Source organism: Alligator mississippiensis, chromosome 4, assembly GCF_030867095.1.
Source record: "Alligator mississippiensis isolate rAllMis1 chromosome 4, rAllMis1, whole genome shotgun sequence".
NCBI classification, from domain to species: Eukaryota; Metazoa; Chordata; order Crocodylia; family Alligatoridae; genus Alligator; species Alligator mississippiensis.
In genome coordinates, this window is record NC_081827.1 from 221,681,074 (window position 1) to 221,699,479 (window position 18,406).

Consider the following 18,406-nt stretch of genomic DNA (forward strand, 5'->3'; position numbering starts at 1 on the left):
ACCAGGTAGGACATTAGTGTGACCTTTGTCACATCACCTCTCTGTGTCTCAATTTTTCCATCTTGAAATAATGCTTCCCTGCATCACAGGTTTAAAATTCAGTAACTTAAGATTTGTGGAATGATGTTGCTATATATTTTTCTCTTTATAGACGGCTATTCCTATGAGAAGGAGGCAATGGAAAATTGGATCAGCAACAAGAGACGGTCTAGTCCCATGACAAATCTCCCTCTCCAGTCACTTGTGCTTACCCCAAACAGGACTCTGAAAATGGCCATCAGTCGCTGGCTGGAGACTCAGCAGAAATATAATGAAACAACTTAATTTCGAATGCCCCAGCTATTCTTTGAAACTAACTGAATTGAAACTGTAGGTAGTTGAAGAAAACAGCTCTATCAGACATTTTAAAATGCTGGAAAGAAAAAAAGGTAAGCTTCTGTTTATGGTGTCTTCAGGCTGGAACTCCAACAAAGGCCTTGAAAATCAGAAGTCACACAAAAAAAATAATAGAACTTACATTTGGGCACCTCATGTAAACTACTGAAAATATTTTTTTAATACTAGAACTTGAATTACCTTGTACTGTTTTTATAAGAAAAAACAGGCTAATTGATAATATGCATGTTTCAAAATAAAGTTGTTACAATTGCCAGTACTTTAATGTCTGTCCTTTGAGTGGGTGCGAGTGTATGTGTCAAAAAAAAGCTTATTTAACCATAACAAAATACAACTTCACAAAGCCACGTAACTCTGTAATAAGGTTGCCTTTAATTGCATGATCACCTATTACCTGCTGCCCCATTTACTGCAAGAGATGATTGGTTCAGCCCCTCCTGCTGGATATCCCAGTAGGAGTTGGGGAGTTGCCCAACAGCAGGCTGATTTGGAGCTACTGAGCTCTTAAGGAGCAGTAGTTCTTTTGAACTACTTCATAGACAACCTTGGCTTTCAAAAACCCAAAGTTAAGTGATAGAACTGGACTTAAAAAATAGCAATTGCTCACTCAGTTGGGACAGAGGAATGGGGACGGGGAGAGTTAATAAGAGACTTGCTACCCTTTTGTTGGTGGATGTGTCTCCTTTATTTGTTTTAAACAAATGGCCAAGGTGCACACAGACTTGATTTGGTGCTTTCTTTTTGGCACCTTACACCCAACTCAGTACCATTTCTCTGTGCCTGGGTGCCAGTGCTGCAGCTGCACTCATTAAATTAGTTCTGCATAATATATTGCTTGAGAACTTTAGGGAAAAATGACCAGGCAGTAAATGATAACCTCCTTATAATATGGTAAATAAGTGAGCACAGTGTGAAAGAACGAATGAGGAGATAGTCCCTTCCATCCTCCTGCACACCAGGGGATTCGTATCTAGACTGACTTGGCTCTCCTTGGAATTTCCAGGCATGATCCTGGGCTCCTAAAGGACTTCGTTTATTTCTTTTACATACCCTCTTGTATGCCTGCTCTGCTTTTTTTATTACCTCTTCAACAACAGGGAACAAAGAACAAGATATTCTTCAACTGGTGGGAAGTCACTGCTTAAAGTTTCTACAAGATTAACTAAATCCACTTCACCTAGTTTCTGCATGCTGTCTGATCTTGAGTGACACTTTCAGTGGGGTGAAAAAGCTGAAGAGAAGGAACAATGGAGGCATCAACCTACCCCTCCTGTAAATAAGCAGTGCTTCCCCTGTTTTCTTCAGTCTTCCAGCAGATAGTGACAGTATTATATATTCCTCTTACAGCTTTGTCAGGTTTTTTTTTTTCTTAAAAGCTGAGAACTTCAGAGGAAAGAAAACATACCTTTGTTGAGATGGGCTGCTATCTGAGACAGCCAAAGTCAGAGCGACCCTGCTTCCATGGCAAAGGGGGGTCTCAAATCCAATTTACTTTATAAGTGTCAAGGGAAAGTTTGACTTATTTCCATCAGCACCAGGTTCCTTAGTAGCTTTGGCTGATGCAAGTTAAATCAAGGGTTTGCCTGAACTGAATTTAAAGAAAAAGAATCCAGGCTGCGTAAGGTTTTGGACCTGTTCTAAATCAGGAGGAGATTGGTTCCACCTCTTGGCATAACTGCTACTTCCCACCCACTCCTGCCCCTCAGTGTAGACTAGTTTAGAAGAATCAGTTCCAAAGCAACATAAAAATAACTAGAAAGAGGCAATGTTATATCAGAAAACAAGCACTGACCCGGTTATAGCAGCTACAACTATTACTTTGGGTTCACCATTATATGCAAGTTCTACCTGATACTCGTATAATTTTGAGATGTGGACAAGCCTTTAAAGCAAATCTGAACTGTTAGCAGACAGCTTCTTAAGTATTGTCCAAGATGGCCTCCCGCTCCAATAGTCTGGAACATGGGAGGAGTTCCTGGATCTTGTGTCTTAAACACTCCTTGAGAACTTTTTTGACATTTAACACAGTAACCTGTTTCCTTGCTTCTTCAATGACCGTGGGATCATCTTCAATGAATCTAGGGATCAAGTCAGATCTCACGATTTAGAGCTCTGTTCTTTCAGTACAGGTTACTGAAATACTGGTGAAGTTGAAGGTGAAGAAGTCTCTTACCTACAAACCTTCACCTGCTTATTCTCTAGATTTCAGTCATCAGTGTTATCACTCAAAATACTCCCATTCAAGTGTTTTCTCAGGTGTAGAGGGGATAAATTGTATAACAAGTATTAACAGAACCTTACCTATGACTGCGCAATTGATCCTTGCTCTAATTTGTCAGCTGTTTACAACTCAGTTTACATATCAAAGAGAGTACCTCTCAACCCAAGACTATATTAATAGTCTTTATTTCATATGGAAAAATACAGTAGCTGTGCAAAAAACAGAACTACAGAACAAGAATAACATAAGACTTGTACAAATAACCAAGAAACAGTAAACAATAAATAAGCTAGAGCGTAATGCAAACTCATTCAGGAATTTGTAAAAAATGTGTAAGGCTGTTTTTACAATGTACATACACACTGTACATGGGAATAAAAGTTGAAAAGTGACTGAATACTCCAACTTGTACAATACAGATCTTAATTACACTCACAGGAATGTCATTACAGCCATTCATTTTGAAAACATTCTTGCAAATATAGAACCTTTTTCTATGAAAAACCTCACAACCCCATCCCAGAAAGTATCTGCACATACACTTTTCCTCAAACTTTCATCTTCATACCTTCAAAATAATACACCAGGTTTCCTATAAAATCATTTTAATAAAGTATTTCATTCCTGTACCTTTTCTCCATGAATGAATGATGCATCATTTGCATTAAGGTAGCACCTCAGAGGTGTTTAGATAAACTATATAAAGTGCGGTTACGGTTATATTGTTAACATGCCATAATATAGTATTATTCAGTGCAATAACCAGGAAAGTTGAAGCCTTTAAAAATGCATGCAAATCTGTCCTTGTGTTTCTCCAGATCTTACTTGGTTTCTTATAGAAACTAAAACAAAAAATAAAATTATATTTACATGTTAACACAGGCTGCTTGAAGATTGTACTCTTACACAAATGACTTGAAAAGTTCCTAAATTTACATTATGCAACCCAATTATATCCTGCTAGAAAACTGATAAAAAATAATACAATAGCTTTTGGATAAAAGCATTCATTTACAGATCTGTATGTTATACCATGAATTCCATCCTTATTTATAACACTGTTGTGGGACTCAAATGCTTTAAGCACTGGTAAGAAGGATGGTTAATTATTATGCAACTGGTGGGATGTAATACAATCAGAAGCCACAATTAAAACCCTATAAGGTGAAAATGTTAAAATCTTATAATAAACAGGATATAATGGAGAGTAAATAATTTCCATGTTTGAGGTCCTAATGTGATGCATTCATAAGCCTAGTTGACCAGGTATGCATGAGTCAATTGTTTCCAACTAAACTTGACATTCCAGTTAATATTCTTGTGCTGTGGTGTTACACATAGTTTAAGAAAGTGGTTGTATCCCATATTTTTGTTAGTACTACTGGCCAACTTGGACAACCTACTCAGACTAGGAGAAGTGGCCAGGTAATTAAATATTTTATTTAGGAACAATAGTCTATGATGATGAAACAGCCCTATATTAGTGATTAATGAAAGCAATCAATATGCTGGTACGCACCGAGTTTACAAGCGCATATTGTTTATTATTCTGTTTGTTATACAAAAGGATATATTCATACATTAGACTCAACAAATGATCGCTTTGGTTTTGCAGAAGAGACATGACTTAAATGGCCTTCCTTATTAATATGGGACTGTTGTTTAGACAGAGCATCTGGAAACAAATGAGACACAGGCTTAGATATCCTGCTGTCTTGCGAGTGGGCAGGCATTTGGCTCTTGAGCTCTTTGAGTTCTTTAGCTTGCATTCCATTTTGGATACCTTCTCCAGGGGCCATAGCTGTAGAGGAGGTTTTGGTTAAATTACTGTATCCACTGGGCTGTTTGCCAGAAAACTGCTCGCAGGTTGTGGACTGAATGCCCCCACCAGAAGCATTTGGTAGTAATCCTTCAGATACCTGGCAATTCCAAGTGCGATTTGTTTGACTGCTCTGCTGCTGAAACCTGGCAGTTTTATCCATGATCCCCATAAATGGGGTATTGCGTGGTCTATGTTCGGTTGTACCACTTAGACCTTGGCTAGATTTATTTTCCTTAATTCGAACATCTGGCCCTAGTCCTTTCACGTTATCTGAAAAGCTGTTGCTTGAAGTTAAACTGTTGGAAGAGCTAGAAATAATCAAGCTGCCAGATGGAGAGCTAGAAGAGACAGCACTGGTTCCAGGCCCTTGCTGCCTTGCTTCACTGAAATGCATTTGAACTCCTTGGGTGGGTGCTGCTTTCTCGACAGCTGCTGGCCTGTCAGTGGTTTTAGACTTACTTGTGAATGAGTGAGACGATGTACTCTCACTGTGCTGTAAATGGGAGAACTGGTTAGATGCTAACCTTTCACTGTAGAGGCCAGAGGAGACTCCTGTGGGAATGTTTCCAGACGATACAGTGTTTGCCCCATCTATAAACTGACTTTTACTGTTGGCCAGATTTCCAGGGTGTCGGGCTGGCATTGGACTCGAGGGAAGATGCTGAAAAGATGATGGTGTCTTTGTACTACACTGACCACTTCCAGTTCTCAGCCCTGACTGTGTAGAGCTCAAATGCTGATTTGTTTTTACAATTTGTGCTTGCTTTGTAGGCTGCATGATCAAACCCGGCTCTCTCAGATATTTACTTCCTGCTCTGTTCTGAGGGGATGCTGGTCTGGCTTTCTGCTGGAGGCCTTCTTGAAGGGTCCTACTGTAAGGTAAAGCAGACAGGGAATGCTGCAGCCTCTGTGAAGGTGGAATGGACTCATCGTGGTATGGCAATTCTTCTTCTTCTATTTCTTCAAGACCCATACGATCATTCAAACCTTGGACAAGAGCCTCCTCTTCATTGTCAGAGTCATTATTCTGCTGTGCCGGCTGAGGAGACTGCCTCTTCTGTTGCTGGGTTCTCTGGAACTGTTTGCATTCCTCTTCTACTCGAGCCAGGAGCCTTTGTATTTCTTGATTACTAGGACACAGCTTTATGGCTTCTCGGAGGTCAGCAAGAGCTGCAAGAAACTGTCTGTAAAGAAAGAAAATTAAAGGAAACCATTCTCAAAGGAACCTTGAAGGCACAATGTCATGACTGCACACTGGTGGTCCTGTATCTACTACTCTCAAGGGAGCTCTGCTGTCTCGTTTCAAACGCTCCTGCCTCTGGAGATGGAAAGGGTTGGGAATCCTCTACACCAAAAGGGCACTTGGGGTGGGGAAAAAAGGGGAGAGTCTCATGTCCTTCCTGTTCCATCCCAATGGAAAACCCAAGTCCAAGGTCCTTCAGGAAATCAGATGAAATAAGCAGGTGCATTGGTAGTGTTGCAGAAAATGGCAGGAAGGAGCTCAGCTTCTGACTTACTTCCTTGCAAACAGCTGGCGGATTTCCCTTGTAATACTGCCCACCCCAGAATGAGTGCTTCTTTTACCCTTGCTAGAAGGGTTGCGTGTACCATGGAAAAAGAAAGAAAAAGATCCTACTCCCTACCAACCAGATTCTTTTGGAGGGTGAAGGCATCCACCACTGCACACTACTGGCCACCCCATAACATTTTAGGGTTCTTCTGCTGACTTGTCCTATTCACTATCTTTGGAGTCCTGTAAAGAACTGTTGATGAACTTCCTTTGGCTTGCCAGCTTATGGAATGGGTCAAACAGTCTTGTGGAAGGAATCACAGATGACTGAGATGGAGGGTGGGACACAGCTGAAATTAGAAACTAATGTGGTTCCTTTATACAACTACGCCTAGGTTCAAAGAATCGTTAGGGAGTCCAGAAATAACTGCTTATGCTGCGTTCAGTGACCTGGCATATGTCACTGAACACCCAACAAAAACTACTAACATGAATGGAAACAGCACGAGGGAAGAGGGACCAAAATGAGAGGGAATCTGCAGTAAAATCCCAACATTCAGGTACTTTAAATTTGCACCAGATCAGCTACTGAAACAGATGATGTGGGAGAAAGGTTAGGCAGCTGTTGAAACAGGTCACACAGCAAAAAGTTTAGACAGTACCTGCTATTTCTCTTGGCTCTTGCTCTAGCATAATAGGCTTCGTAAGAGTTGGGTTTCAGTTCAAGTGCCTTGGTAGCAAACTCTTCAGCCATGCCAAAATCCTGACAACAACAATTATCTAGTCAGCTCACAGTGACAAATAATTTAGAAACATGTTACATACACTTCACTTTCAGACACCACCAGAAACAGTAAATTTTGAGAGCTTCTAGCACATGGCCCTTCAAATTGACAAAAAAAGTAAGCTGGTGCATCAAAATCAGATGCAACTGACAATGCTACCCGTTGGTCCTGTTGACACGAGGAAACCGACTGATGCAACTATCCTGGTTTGCTCCCTGTGCAGACACTGGCCACGCCTACACGAGATGCTGATTGCACAGTTGTTCCTGCACAGTCATTCAGTATGCGTATAAATAAGTACTAAATGACTGTGCAGTAACTGGAGTTAACTGTGTTGTAGCGTTGCCGAACGGCTTTCAGGTGATGCCGACCGCGTAGTTTCATTACTACTGCGCAGTAGCATTGTGTTACACTTCATGCCAAGCAACACTACTGTGCAGTAGTAACGAGCTACTGCGCAGTCAGAGTTTCATGTAGATGTGCCCACTGTTTTGGAATCAAAAGGGACACCGATACCAGCATAGTGTGCGTGTCCTTTATACATTTTTAGACCTGGAGCCTCAGGTTTCCAAAGCAAGAACGTAGAGGACTTCAAGTCAGTAAGTATCTTACTTCATGAGTAAACCACAAAACAGGGACCTCAAAGAAATGCCTGGATGACAGTTACAATGCTAATAAGGAAGGACAAAGTGTTATGGTTTTAGGACCTGGGAAGGCAGAAGTCCCACAGACTACATGTGCCCCTGAAAGCAATTCTCACTTCTGGAGCAACAGATACCATGTCTGTGGCTTATCTCTCCCCACCTTGCCTCTAATTTGAGGCTGGTACCACAGGAATATTTTATACATTTTTCCCCAAAATAACTTTTCCTATACCTGCTTCAGCTCAAAAGAAGGAACAAGTCAGAGGGATGCTGATACCAGCATAGTACGAATGTCCTTTATACATTTTTAGACCTGGGGCCTCAGGTTTCCAAAGCAAGAAGTGTACAATTAACAGATGAACAGTAAGAACTCACGTTTGTTTTTCTGCGGCACCGTGACAAGTTTAAATACAGCGACACTCTCAGCTCATTGAAAGCTTTCATTTCTTCTCCAAACCCTTCCCGAGGAAACTTCCTTAGGGCATACTGATATCGCTGAGCTGCTTCTTTCATCTTCCCTTTCTAAGGGTTAGAACACAAGAGCGTTACATGTTGATTTGTAAATGCTGCTTTAATTATAAACTATATGAATATTTGCCAACAGAATATTAGCTGGCAACAGAAGGTCTTCAAACAGATTCAATTTTTATATGTTGTTTATTTTCAAGTAGTTACATGGTGAGGAAGTTCACGAGTTAATATCTGGGAGGTATTTTTTTAAATTGGGGTACCTATGCAAATATTTACCAAGATAATATTTATACTTAAATACATAATGCCAGTGCTGAAACAGAATTCTTCTAACACAAGACTTTTCACTAATACACCTACTTTGTCCTGTTTAGCTGTGGAACGTAATTTTTAAACTAAAAGCAATCATTTAGTTGGCTTAAATGTCTCAACAGCAATACTGAGTGGCAAATGATGTCTTTAAGGAACAGAAGCAGGGCTGGTCCTTGGGCTAGATTGGGCCTGCAAACTAGCCTCATGCACTGGATCGAGCACGAGGCCAGTTTGGCACAGTACTGTGAGCAGCATGCTCCCTGGGCCTGCCTGGAGCAGGCAGACCTGCACTACCATAGGATGAGCTCAGGAAGGGACACCTCACATCCAGAACTTCATACAAAAGGCAGAGTTCAACAACTTCCAACTTCATTTTGGAGCTGGAAGCCTTGTCGCTTTGTCTTCTCATTGCTGCAATTCACCGAGTGGTGAAAGGAATCCAAAAGATTAGCAGAGGACATCTCTATGGTGAGATGCATGCCTTTGAGAAACTTTTGCTAACACTTCTTAGCAAGATTTGATAAGTGCTAGCAGCTGCTTTAGTTCAGGTGTGTCAAATATATGGTCTACAGGCCAAATCTGGCCCATGGAGCCCTACTGTCTTGCCCTTAGTGCTGCCTGTGGGTCTCAGATTGAACCTGCATGCTGCCCACTGTGCTCTGAGCCAGTCTGGGAAAATGGTGCCCTCACCACTGAACCAAACTGGCCCCACAGTCTGCAGGCCTGATCCACCCCTAGGACCAGCTGAGCGCTACTCATCTGGCCCACAGCACCTGAGGATTTTGACACCTCTGCTTTAGTTAACAGAATTAAAGCATTCTTCTTTCTTATTTTATATTACATTTCTTTTTATAAACCTCTCTTCTAGTTTGTATTACCATTGATGCTAAAGTTACTTTGGAGTCCTCTCATTGTGGTGTCTGTTTATAAATACATGCTTACATTTTCAAAAGTGACTTGTACCCTGGGGTATGTTGATTTTTACATCCAACCTGAGAAACTCCATAAGATCTCAATGTTAAGAGTACGAGTGCTTCTGAATACTTCTGAAAACTCAGATAATCTATGGCATCAAACTGAATACCTCAAACTGAGGCAAATAGAGCAAGAGAAGAAATTAGGTGCAGAAGACTAATACAACTCCCCTAAGAAAAGACCAATATTATGCCTCAAAGGAAGCAAGGAAAAAACTCTTACCCCTGAATACTGTAAATAACCAAAACCAAGCAAATGTCGATTTTCTATAGAAAAGAAAAAACAAATCCTTTCTTCTAGATAGATTTTGAAGCTAGTCACGATAAAACTGAACGCTTTGATTACTTGCCAATACTCAGATTTAATTCTATTCAATGCCTGTTAAGGTAGACAAAACTCCAAAATGACACGTCAATGGCACACTGGTCATACCATGTTCTTAAAAAAATAAATAAATAAAAATCAGACTTTCAGACATTCAAACTGAAAACTAGGCCACTGGAACGTGCATAAAAATAGCTTTAGAACAGAGAGAACAGGTTTTCTTTCCCTAGAGTCGCAAAATAGTTGTTACATACTGTGAGCACAATCAAACTGTCAACTATGCTTTAGACTGTATAATAATTATCCATTTAGTTCATATCTGCTTGTTGCATTTCTGAAAATTAATAAAAAAAAAATCTAAGAAAAGATTCAACAACCCCAAGCCCTTGGAAATCAGTGTGGCCTGCTACACTAAAAGAAACCAAATGGTCTTATGGGGAAAAACCCCAGCATGGATTTCAAACATCTATTAACAACTAATAAAACACATGAATGGCATCTTGCCCTGCTATCCTGATCTGTGAGTATCACAACTGAAAGTGACTTGGGGGGTCTTGGGTGACCACACATTGAACATGAGCCACCAATGCGATGCCATGGCTGGCAAAGCAATTCAAACTCTGGTATGCACCCACTGATGCATCTCAAGCAAAACCAGGGACATCATCCTCCCGCTCTACTTGGCCTTAGTGAGGCCCCAGGTGGAGTACTGCATCCAGTTTTGGGCCCCCCACTTCAGGAGAGCTGTGGATAAGCTTGAGAGAGTTCAGAGGAGACCACCCGCATGATCAAGGGCCAAGAGAGCAAGTCTTATGAGGAGAGGCTGAGGGACTTGGGACTCTTCAGCCCGGAGAAGAGAAGGCTCAGAGGGGACTTGGTGGCAGCCTATAAGTACATAAGGGTGGTGCACCAGGATTTGAGAGGACAGTTGTTCACCAGGGCTCCCCAAGGGATAACAAGATCTAACAGCCACAGATGTCTGGAAGACTGATTTAGACTGGACATAAGGAAAACTTCTTTGCAGTCCGAGTGTCCTGGGTCTGGAACAGACTCCTCCAGGGGTAGTGCAAGCACCTATTTTGGACTCATTCAAATGGTGTTTAGATGCTTATCTTGCAGGGGTCATTTGACCCCAACAGACTTCCTGCTTATGGCAGGGGAGCTGGACTCAATCTTGCGAGGTCTCTTCCAGCCCCTAATGTCTATGAATCTTATGACCTAAGCAGAAAAAAACTTAGTCAGCAAATGAATACAGAGCTAAAGAGGAAGGAATTGGTGCTGATAAATCAGGAACAAGCACTTTTTTTTCTCAGAACCAACCATGAAGCAAAGTTTTACATGCTGCTGGAGGACCCTTCTGTTGAAGGGGCTGAGATGTTCCCCAGACAGACTCTCTCAGAGAACATGGTCATCCTTTGTGATTAAACATACCATATAGCAAAGTACGATTTTACCCCTTGCAAAGGCACCCAATTCTGAACTCTTTAGTATTCAAAACTTCCTAAATTATCAGGGGATTCCAAAAATTTTTCGTATTATTTAAATGAAGCCAAGCATGTCCACAGCATTGGCTTACAATGGCATAAACTGGAGTTAGCAATATAATGATGCCACGCACCATTTGCCACTATGCCTTTTAACTGAAGAGACTTTCTATTAGTGTTTTGTACACATTTGAGCCTGATATATTGGTTTGAGACAGCAACAGAGATAAAGTGACAGAACCTTGTAGCCCCAAAAGGAATGACCCAATACCTTTCAAGTCCAATGCCAAAAGTAGGCCTCAAGTGACCTTCACAATCTGCATGTCAGACATAACTGTAGATTGTATCTGCTGTATCTGACTAAGTCATGTTCAAACTGGCTCTTGTAAAACAACGCATCAATAGTTAAAAACCTGTATCAAATATGCTCTTATTTTGCTCAATTCATATGTAAATGGCATGCAGAGAACTATACAAACAAAAAGCTGTGCTTGAATACACCCAGCACATGATAATTTAAATAAGGTCCCTTCAGATGAGCTTCCTAACCTTCATTACCCTTAAAATAGCTAAAGACTAAGAATCTCCAGTGGGCAACTAGATATCCACCACAGGGAATCTAGGTCACTCCTCAATCCATTCATCCCTGGACCTGGGTGTTTTGGATCACATGTTCTTTTTCCAGTACCACTCCAAGCTCCTTTGTCAAACCCGCAATATGAATTTAGTGTACCTAGCACATATAGTTGTTGATACTTTACTGAAGGCAAAGACAAAATGGCAGGTCTTTCAAACAGCCTGAGTCTCTCCTTACCTCCCTTTGAGCCAAAGGCTTATAACTTTCTTTTTCATCAAGAAAATTGAGTTTGTACTTACTTTGTACAGTACGTTTCCTTCTTCCATCAGCTTCTGCAGTAGAATAATCAGAATGTCAGGTTTAGAAGTGGCCATTGCCCAAGCTGCATTTCCTGCAAATTAAAATAGGAAACATTTTTAAAGGGGACTTTGGTATTAACATATTTACTTATACCAATTTGGCAGCAGCTGCAACAGGGTTAAACCTCTAGCTTTTGGCTGAGCAGGAAGAAATGGGCAAGTGATGTAGACAGTAAACTCTGCCCAGCTCTGTGCAGCAGTGTGGGGAGGAGGGCACAATTCTGGAAAAAATCTCTCTCTCTCTATTCTGCCTTCCCAAGAGAAGGTATATGTCTTATTTGTGGGCGCGTGGTACACAAGAAAATACAGTAATGGGGAAAAATGAAGCATTGGTTCACTCGCAAGCACCTAAATTTACTCACTATTTCACAAGTGAGGAATGACTGTAGAAATTTAATACTTGCAGCAGCTTGATATTAATGGTCCAGAACAGGTTTGCCAGGTTTAAGTCCCAGCACAGGACAACACTTAAGTGCATGTTTAATGATTTATTTCCTGAAGTATACTGATATCACAGGTTCAGGGGTAATCAAAGACACAACAGGCATATTATCTACTTACTGCTGATGAGGCATGATGGGAATTGTTACAAACAGAATCTTTTAATCTACTTTTTCATTTTGACAGAAAAAATATTAACTAAGTTTTATGTTAAAAGACTATAATTTAGGCTTCCAAGTCATTCCCTCAGACATTTGGAAATAGAATTAAGGTTGTCTGCCCAAGAATAATTCAGTCCCCTTGTACCCAGTCTTTAATGAAAGTTTCCACCAGACCTTTCAGTGTACCAGATGGACAAACAGTGAACACAATTAAGGTTGCTTGGGCAATCCCAAGTCTGAAATTTCCTAGCACTTGGTGTGATGGACTTTTCAGCCTCAATAATGTTATTTTTGCAGTTTGATGCAATGCACTTTATCAATTTTCATTCAAGAAAAACACAATTACACAATAAAGTAATTCCACTATGACAGACATTTGAGTTTTCCCCATTCTAGGGAAAAATGCTTTGGTAGTATAAGGTGGGTTTTACTAACCTAATTTGGCTCCTTTCCTAAGTAGCATGACCACTACTGCTGTATTTCGACATCCAATTGCTCTGTCCAATGGACGCATACCGCTGTGGTCAACATGTTCAATCACTGCACCCTTCTCTACTAAATACTGCACCTAGAACAGAAAGGTAGAAACAAACCTTTAACAATTCTCAGCAAGAGAAGCAAAGGGAGTTCATTTTTAGCACTGGAAATTTCTGAGAGGAGCAGTACAGGTATTCAGCCTGCAGGCACTGCCCCCAGCCCCCCTTGCTCTCCTGTGCCTTCCCCAGTCTGGGTAGATCCCGTCTGGGCAAGGTGTAGAGAGCAGCAGCTGCTCCACTCCTCCAGGTCCCGAGGTGATGTGCAGTGGTGGGGACTGGCTCTACTCTGGATCTTTGGGAGCGAAGCAGGAGGAGCAGTAGGGCAAAGCCCCATGTCTACCTCCCTCTGTTCCCCAGATGGGGCAATTTCTGGTCTGAGAAAAGGCAGGGAGCTTCAGCAGCTGCTCCACACCCCACCAGAGCACTCCTAGTCTGGGAAACTCCTGTTCCCCAGGCTAGGCAGTGCCCAATTGTGGGAATGGGCAGCAAACTGCCCCACTCCCCTCCAGAACCAGACCCATTATACAGGCTTGTGAGAAACTCGCTCTTAGGGGAGATCTCCCAGGTGACAACCTGGATGATTTTTCTCCTGGAAGGGGCATGTTTCCTCTAGGAGAAAATGAATACTTGCTTGTATACTTCTAGTTTCTACTGGGAAAACAGCAGTTCTCCCAGCAGAAACATAATGCCTCTATCTGCCATATTGACCTATATCTGAAGCAGTCACACTTTTCTGAGAGTGCCCAGCTCCCCAACAAATACAGAAACCAAGGAAGTACCATGGTGAGGTTCAGACTAGTCTTACTCAAAGTTTCCATTCAATCATGTCAAATAGAAATTAAAATAACTTTTTGATCAGTTGGCAGCAAAGAAAAAGTAAAGGTAATGGCGATCCGGGAATAGTTACAGACTGTGATGACCGTTCTTTCACTTCACTGATTTAATTTCGGTGACACAATATAATCTTTTACTGTCAGTAACAAATATATACCGAGAACACCATAAGGATGACACTTCATGCTCATTCCCCTATTTGTTCACACAGTGAGCTTCAATATGCTGACACAGCAATTTGAATTTGACTAGAGAAAAGCTGGGGTGAAAATACAGAGGAGCGGTGTGACCATATGTCAGAGTAATTAACAGAGGTTTTCTTACAGCATTTCAAAATAATGTTGTGACACTAACACAAGTGTGAAACTACAGTACCAAAATGGTTCCAATTTGTTGATAGTTTGGGGAAGAATGCCGCACGATACAATAAAGAGGGACATTCAGGCTACCTTTCTGCAGCACCCATATATAGATTATTGGAAATGTTCTAGTTAAAGTAGCAATACTGTACTAATAAATAATGGCTTCCTAGTCTACCTGAAGAGACCTAAAGTTAAATTTATTAGTTTCTAAACTACTCAGAGGAGTTTGATGCTGCAGTGAAGAGATAAAGGCACAAAGCAGCAAGAAGGGCAACAAGGATGATTAGTGCTACAGAGGACTACCTTCAGGTTCACCATTTAACCCCATTTAATATTTGATCTGGGACAGCACAGACAGACTGAGCATATTTTTCCCAGTAGTGTCCAGCATGTGCTCACACCTAGAAAGAGCCTGTCTCTTGGAGGTAATTTGGCTCCATCAGATTTTTTTGCAGAATGCAGGCTGGCCTCCGTCTTGTAAACTTAGTAAGCATAAATCATGGACTTTGACAACTGTACACTTGCCTTCTCAGACACTCCTCATCTCAAATTCAGACTCAGACTAGTCACTCTTTACTCCTTCTTCCCCTTCCCGAGAGATTTTGTTATAGGCTACTGAGGCAAGTACAGTGCATGGGGAGAGTCTTTACCTGAAATGGAAGCCAGAGCTGTAGGCCTGGAACTTAAACAACTTGCTGTGTGAACAAAGGACAATCAGTTTACTCTCTGAATCCCGGCTTGCCACATTTATAAAGATTAGATAGCAGTTTTTCGCCACCACTTTAAAACGTCAAGAGACTTACAGAAGAAAAGCCTTGTCCTCCATGCCACACCAAGAAGACAGGATCCCTACCCTTACAGTTCCAGGAAATGCCATTTGGGGACACAGAAATTCACCTGCTGATCTTAACTGCTCTGCACCGTTATCTTCTTTATGTCCCTCTCACTTGAGGCCTTTGCTCCACAGGATTACCCAATTTCAGCAGGTTAGCTAGAGCTAAGAATGCATTTCTCTGCTGGGTCTCCCACAGACTTTTTTTTTTTTTTTTTAATTCCAGTACATAAAACATACAAATTGTCAAAGTTATTTCTTACTGAGATTTGAAACACCCACTATATATAGCCCACTATAAAGTACAAGGGCATGGCACTGGGCCTCCAGTACAATTACCCAGGTACTAAAAATCTGCTGCTTTACCCCTGCACTGCAATCCAGGCATGCACGAGGTAATGAAGAAAGGGAAGTTAAGCCTACTGACAACCTGCCTAAAGTTTCCTTCAACCACAGTTCAGCTGACAAGATTCAGATTGCTTTAGACTGAAAGTTTAAAGTAGGCTTGGTGGTTTTTCCACAATTAACTCTACTTACAATATCAGCGTCCCCATAGAAAGCTGCCAAATCCAAGGGTGTTCGGCCATTTTTGTCTGTCTGATCTATTGTTGCACCTTTCTCAACCAAATGTTGAACCACATCTTTATGGCCCTTTAAGCAAGCCCAGCTCAGTGCTGTTAGCCCCTCTCTATCCAGTGATGAAATGGCTGCACCTGAAATAAAACATAGATGGATTTTTGCTGCTGTTTTAAAAAGCAGTGCTTAGTGTTATCATTAAAACTGAAGTTTGACCATTCAGCTTCATTTTGAACTTCAAAATACTCAAAAATCAGTTTCCTTTTTCTGTCCCCTCCCACAAAATCACTTCCCCTCAAAAATAATATTCATTATACAGCACATTGATAAGGCACTATTTAAAACTATAAAAACATTTTAGATGCTGAAAAAAATCCATAAGGCTTGCCTTTCTGAAATTAAATATGCAGAAAACGTACAGTCATACAGTTTTAACTAATTATTGATTTTACCTTTGGAAAGTAGAAATTCCACCGTGCTCAAATGTCCTTCACAAGAAGCCACCATAAGTGGTGTCCTGCCTTGCTTGTCACTCAAATTAACATCAGATCCGTGCTCTAACAGAAGCTCTGCAATCTGAAAAAGGATGTTTTAGTTTAAAAACTATTTATACTGATAGACTTAGTTAGTAACAGCCCTTTTCAGAAATCCATGTAATTTATATTCAATCTTTGACAATTTATGTTGAGATTAAAACTCTGCCTGCCCTAGAAAAAACCACGCTGTCAGTCTCCCCGCTCAAGGCTACTTTGCCAGCCAGAAGCCGCCCTAGACTGAACTGATCTTCCATCTATTCTATCTATAGTCTTCCTATTTAGAAAAAACCCACAGCAGTATGGTATTTATTGTGTTATTGTAGTGCACAAGAGCCTTCATCACAGACCAGAACCCCGCTGTGTTAGGCACTGGTCAACTCTTAAATTGCCTTCTCTCACCTCCAGTTACTCAAAGGGTGGGTTTTCACCAGTCCCCTTAGGAACTAGCTTAGAAGAGTAACAGAAAATCTGCACTGAGTTATTATGTGCATATATGTGAAGGAAGAATTAAAAAACTTAGGAAGCATCTCCCATATCAGCTCTTTTTATTCCTGGGCATTTGTTGCACCTGCCAATGTCCCTGGCGCACAGCACAGAAAAGTGGGGAGACCCCCCTCCTGTTGGTTCTTGTCACAGCAGCTCCATGTTCCAGAAGTACTTCACACACGTCCAGCTTCCCCCGCCCTGCAGCCGCCGTCAGGGCTAAAGAAAATCAAAAGGGATTCGTCAACAACATTTTAATTGTGTAACACATCTTATTACCAAGAGCAAAAATAAAATACCACATTTTTCAACCAAACAAACCTCCATATGATATCTGCAACTTTCTGATCTAATTTTCTCTAGATCCAATTAGTGGTTCAAAAACCTTTTCTGCCTTTTAATCATCCTGCCTACTCCCTTCTCACCCCACACAGGTCCAGCATATTAATAAAGTCAACTCAACGTTTGCTATAAAGAATCAGAAAAAGCTTGCAGGTTCAATCTTGAGGCTCAAGCACTGCAGTACACCATGACTGAAGAGAAGCTAGATCAAAATAGTGACTAAAACATGGCTAGTCTGTAAGAGGACTTTCTGTGGAAGTCTAATTTGCACAAATCAGCCAACATTATGAGTCCATTGTACCACTTTTTACAAGATTTACTTGTTTTCTCTAGCTAGTTTATCTATTTTTGCAACAAACTGCATGGGAAAAGTAATAATATTACAGTAATACAGAGTTTTGATTCCTAACTTTCCCTTATTTTTTACGCACTGAATAAATGGTGAATTAACTTAATATCAAATGTTATTTGATAATAACATTTTTACTAGTCATAAAAACACTTTCAAACAGCCCAACAAGTTACAGTATACGCAACTCCTGATTTTTACCTAAATGCTACTTTGGGATGAAATCACTAGTAGTTCGCCTCTGGACAAAAAACAAATAGGTGCACAGGGTAGCCATTTGTGCTGAGTTAGAGTACCATATCCACACAGCTATTGCCATGTGCTGTTAGGGTTGATCATTTCTAACAGTATGGTAGCGTGTGTGTATAGGCAACATAATGATAAACTCTTGACATGACCTTTATTTATTACAGACATTTATAAGGTGCACATCATTGTACATGGCTTATGATAAGGCAAGTAATTCTCATCTGTAATGCACTAATACCTTGTGACCCTTCTCAGCACCATGACTTTAAAGAGAGTTCTGCAGTAGGTCTATGCATTTAAACAACTCAATCACCTTTTCCCGTAGTTTATTATGCTTTTTCACTTTTCACTGTGACACTCTTTGAAGCTTGAAAATAAAATATTTTCCCATCATGATTTTGTTCTCTTCCATTTGGCACACATCAGCTTTTTGTGCGTTTTAAATGGAGCTTGAAATTAACATGGGGCTTTTTGTTGCTGAGTTCTTTGTATCAGCATCACCAATGATGTCAATGCTGCTCTGAAAATAGTGCTTACAAGCTGGCTTCTGCAAGAACCAGCAAAGGATTCACAACTGCACCATTTTTGTCTAAACGTGGCATAAACAGTGACCACACTGTACCTGATTTTACTGCTCTGTGAAAATACAGATTTCTTTTATTACAAATTTTTCAATAATATCAAAACAAACTTTGAACTTGCACGGAGTTGTGGAAAAGTAATGAAAGCAATCACTGCACAGACTGGTAAATCTGTCATTTCCTTTGAAGTGCCATATGACTCGCATCTCTAGCTTACTGCTACCTTGCTATTTTAAAATTAGAC

At 40.8% G+C, this 18,406-nt stretch overlaps 2 protein-coding genes across 9 annotated transcripts in view; one reads left to right on the top strand and one right to left on the bottom strand.

The window, feature by feature from the left end:
• WDSUB1 (WD repeat, sterile alpha motif and U-box domain containing 1) overlaps positions 1 to 655 on the top strand; it is a 66,775-nt gene extending 66,120 nt beyond the window's left edge. For all 3 annotated transcript variants that reach the window (XM_006273813.4, XM_019480253.2, XM_019480254.2), the window contains one exon: positions 152 to 655. In XM_006273813.4, the coding sequence (XP_006273875.1) occupies positions 152 to 324 (173 nt within the window). In that variant the 3' untranslated portion in view covers positions 325 to 655. The remainder of the gene's footprint in view (positions 1 to 151) is intronic.
• Positions 656 to 2,786: 2,131 nt separating this feature from the next.
• Positions 2,787 to 18,406, bottom strand: part of TANC1 (tetratricopeptide repeat, ankyrin repeat and coiled-coil containing 1) — a 203,663-nt gene continuing 188,043 nt past the window's right edge. For all 6 annotated transcript variants that reach the window (XM_019480246.2, XM_059727357.1, XM_059727359.1 and 3 more), the window contains 8 exons: positions 16,727 to 16,860; positions 16,075 to 16,198; positions 15,584 to 15,759; positions 12,918 to 13,050; positions 11,821 to 11,912; positions 7,754 to 7,900; positions 6,612 to 6,712; positions 2,787 to 5,623 (listed from right to left, as the gene is read on the bottom strand). In XM_019480246.2, coding sequence (XP_019335791.1) covers positions 4,192 to 5,623; positions 6,612 to 6,712; positions 7,754 to 7,900; positions 11,821 to 11,912; positions 12,918 to 13,050; positions 15,584 to 15,759; positions 16,075 to 16,198; positions 16,727 to 16,860 — 2,339 coding nt within the window. In that variant the 3' untranslated portion in view covers positions 2,787 to 4,191. The remainder of the gene's footprint in view (positions 5,624 to 6,611; positions 6,713 to 7,753; positions 7,901 to 11,820; positions 11,913 to 12,917; positions 13,051 to 15,583; positions 15,760 to 16,074; positions 16,199 to 16,726; positions 16,861 to 18,406) is intronic.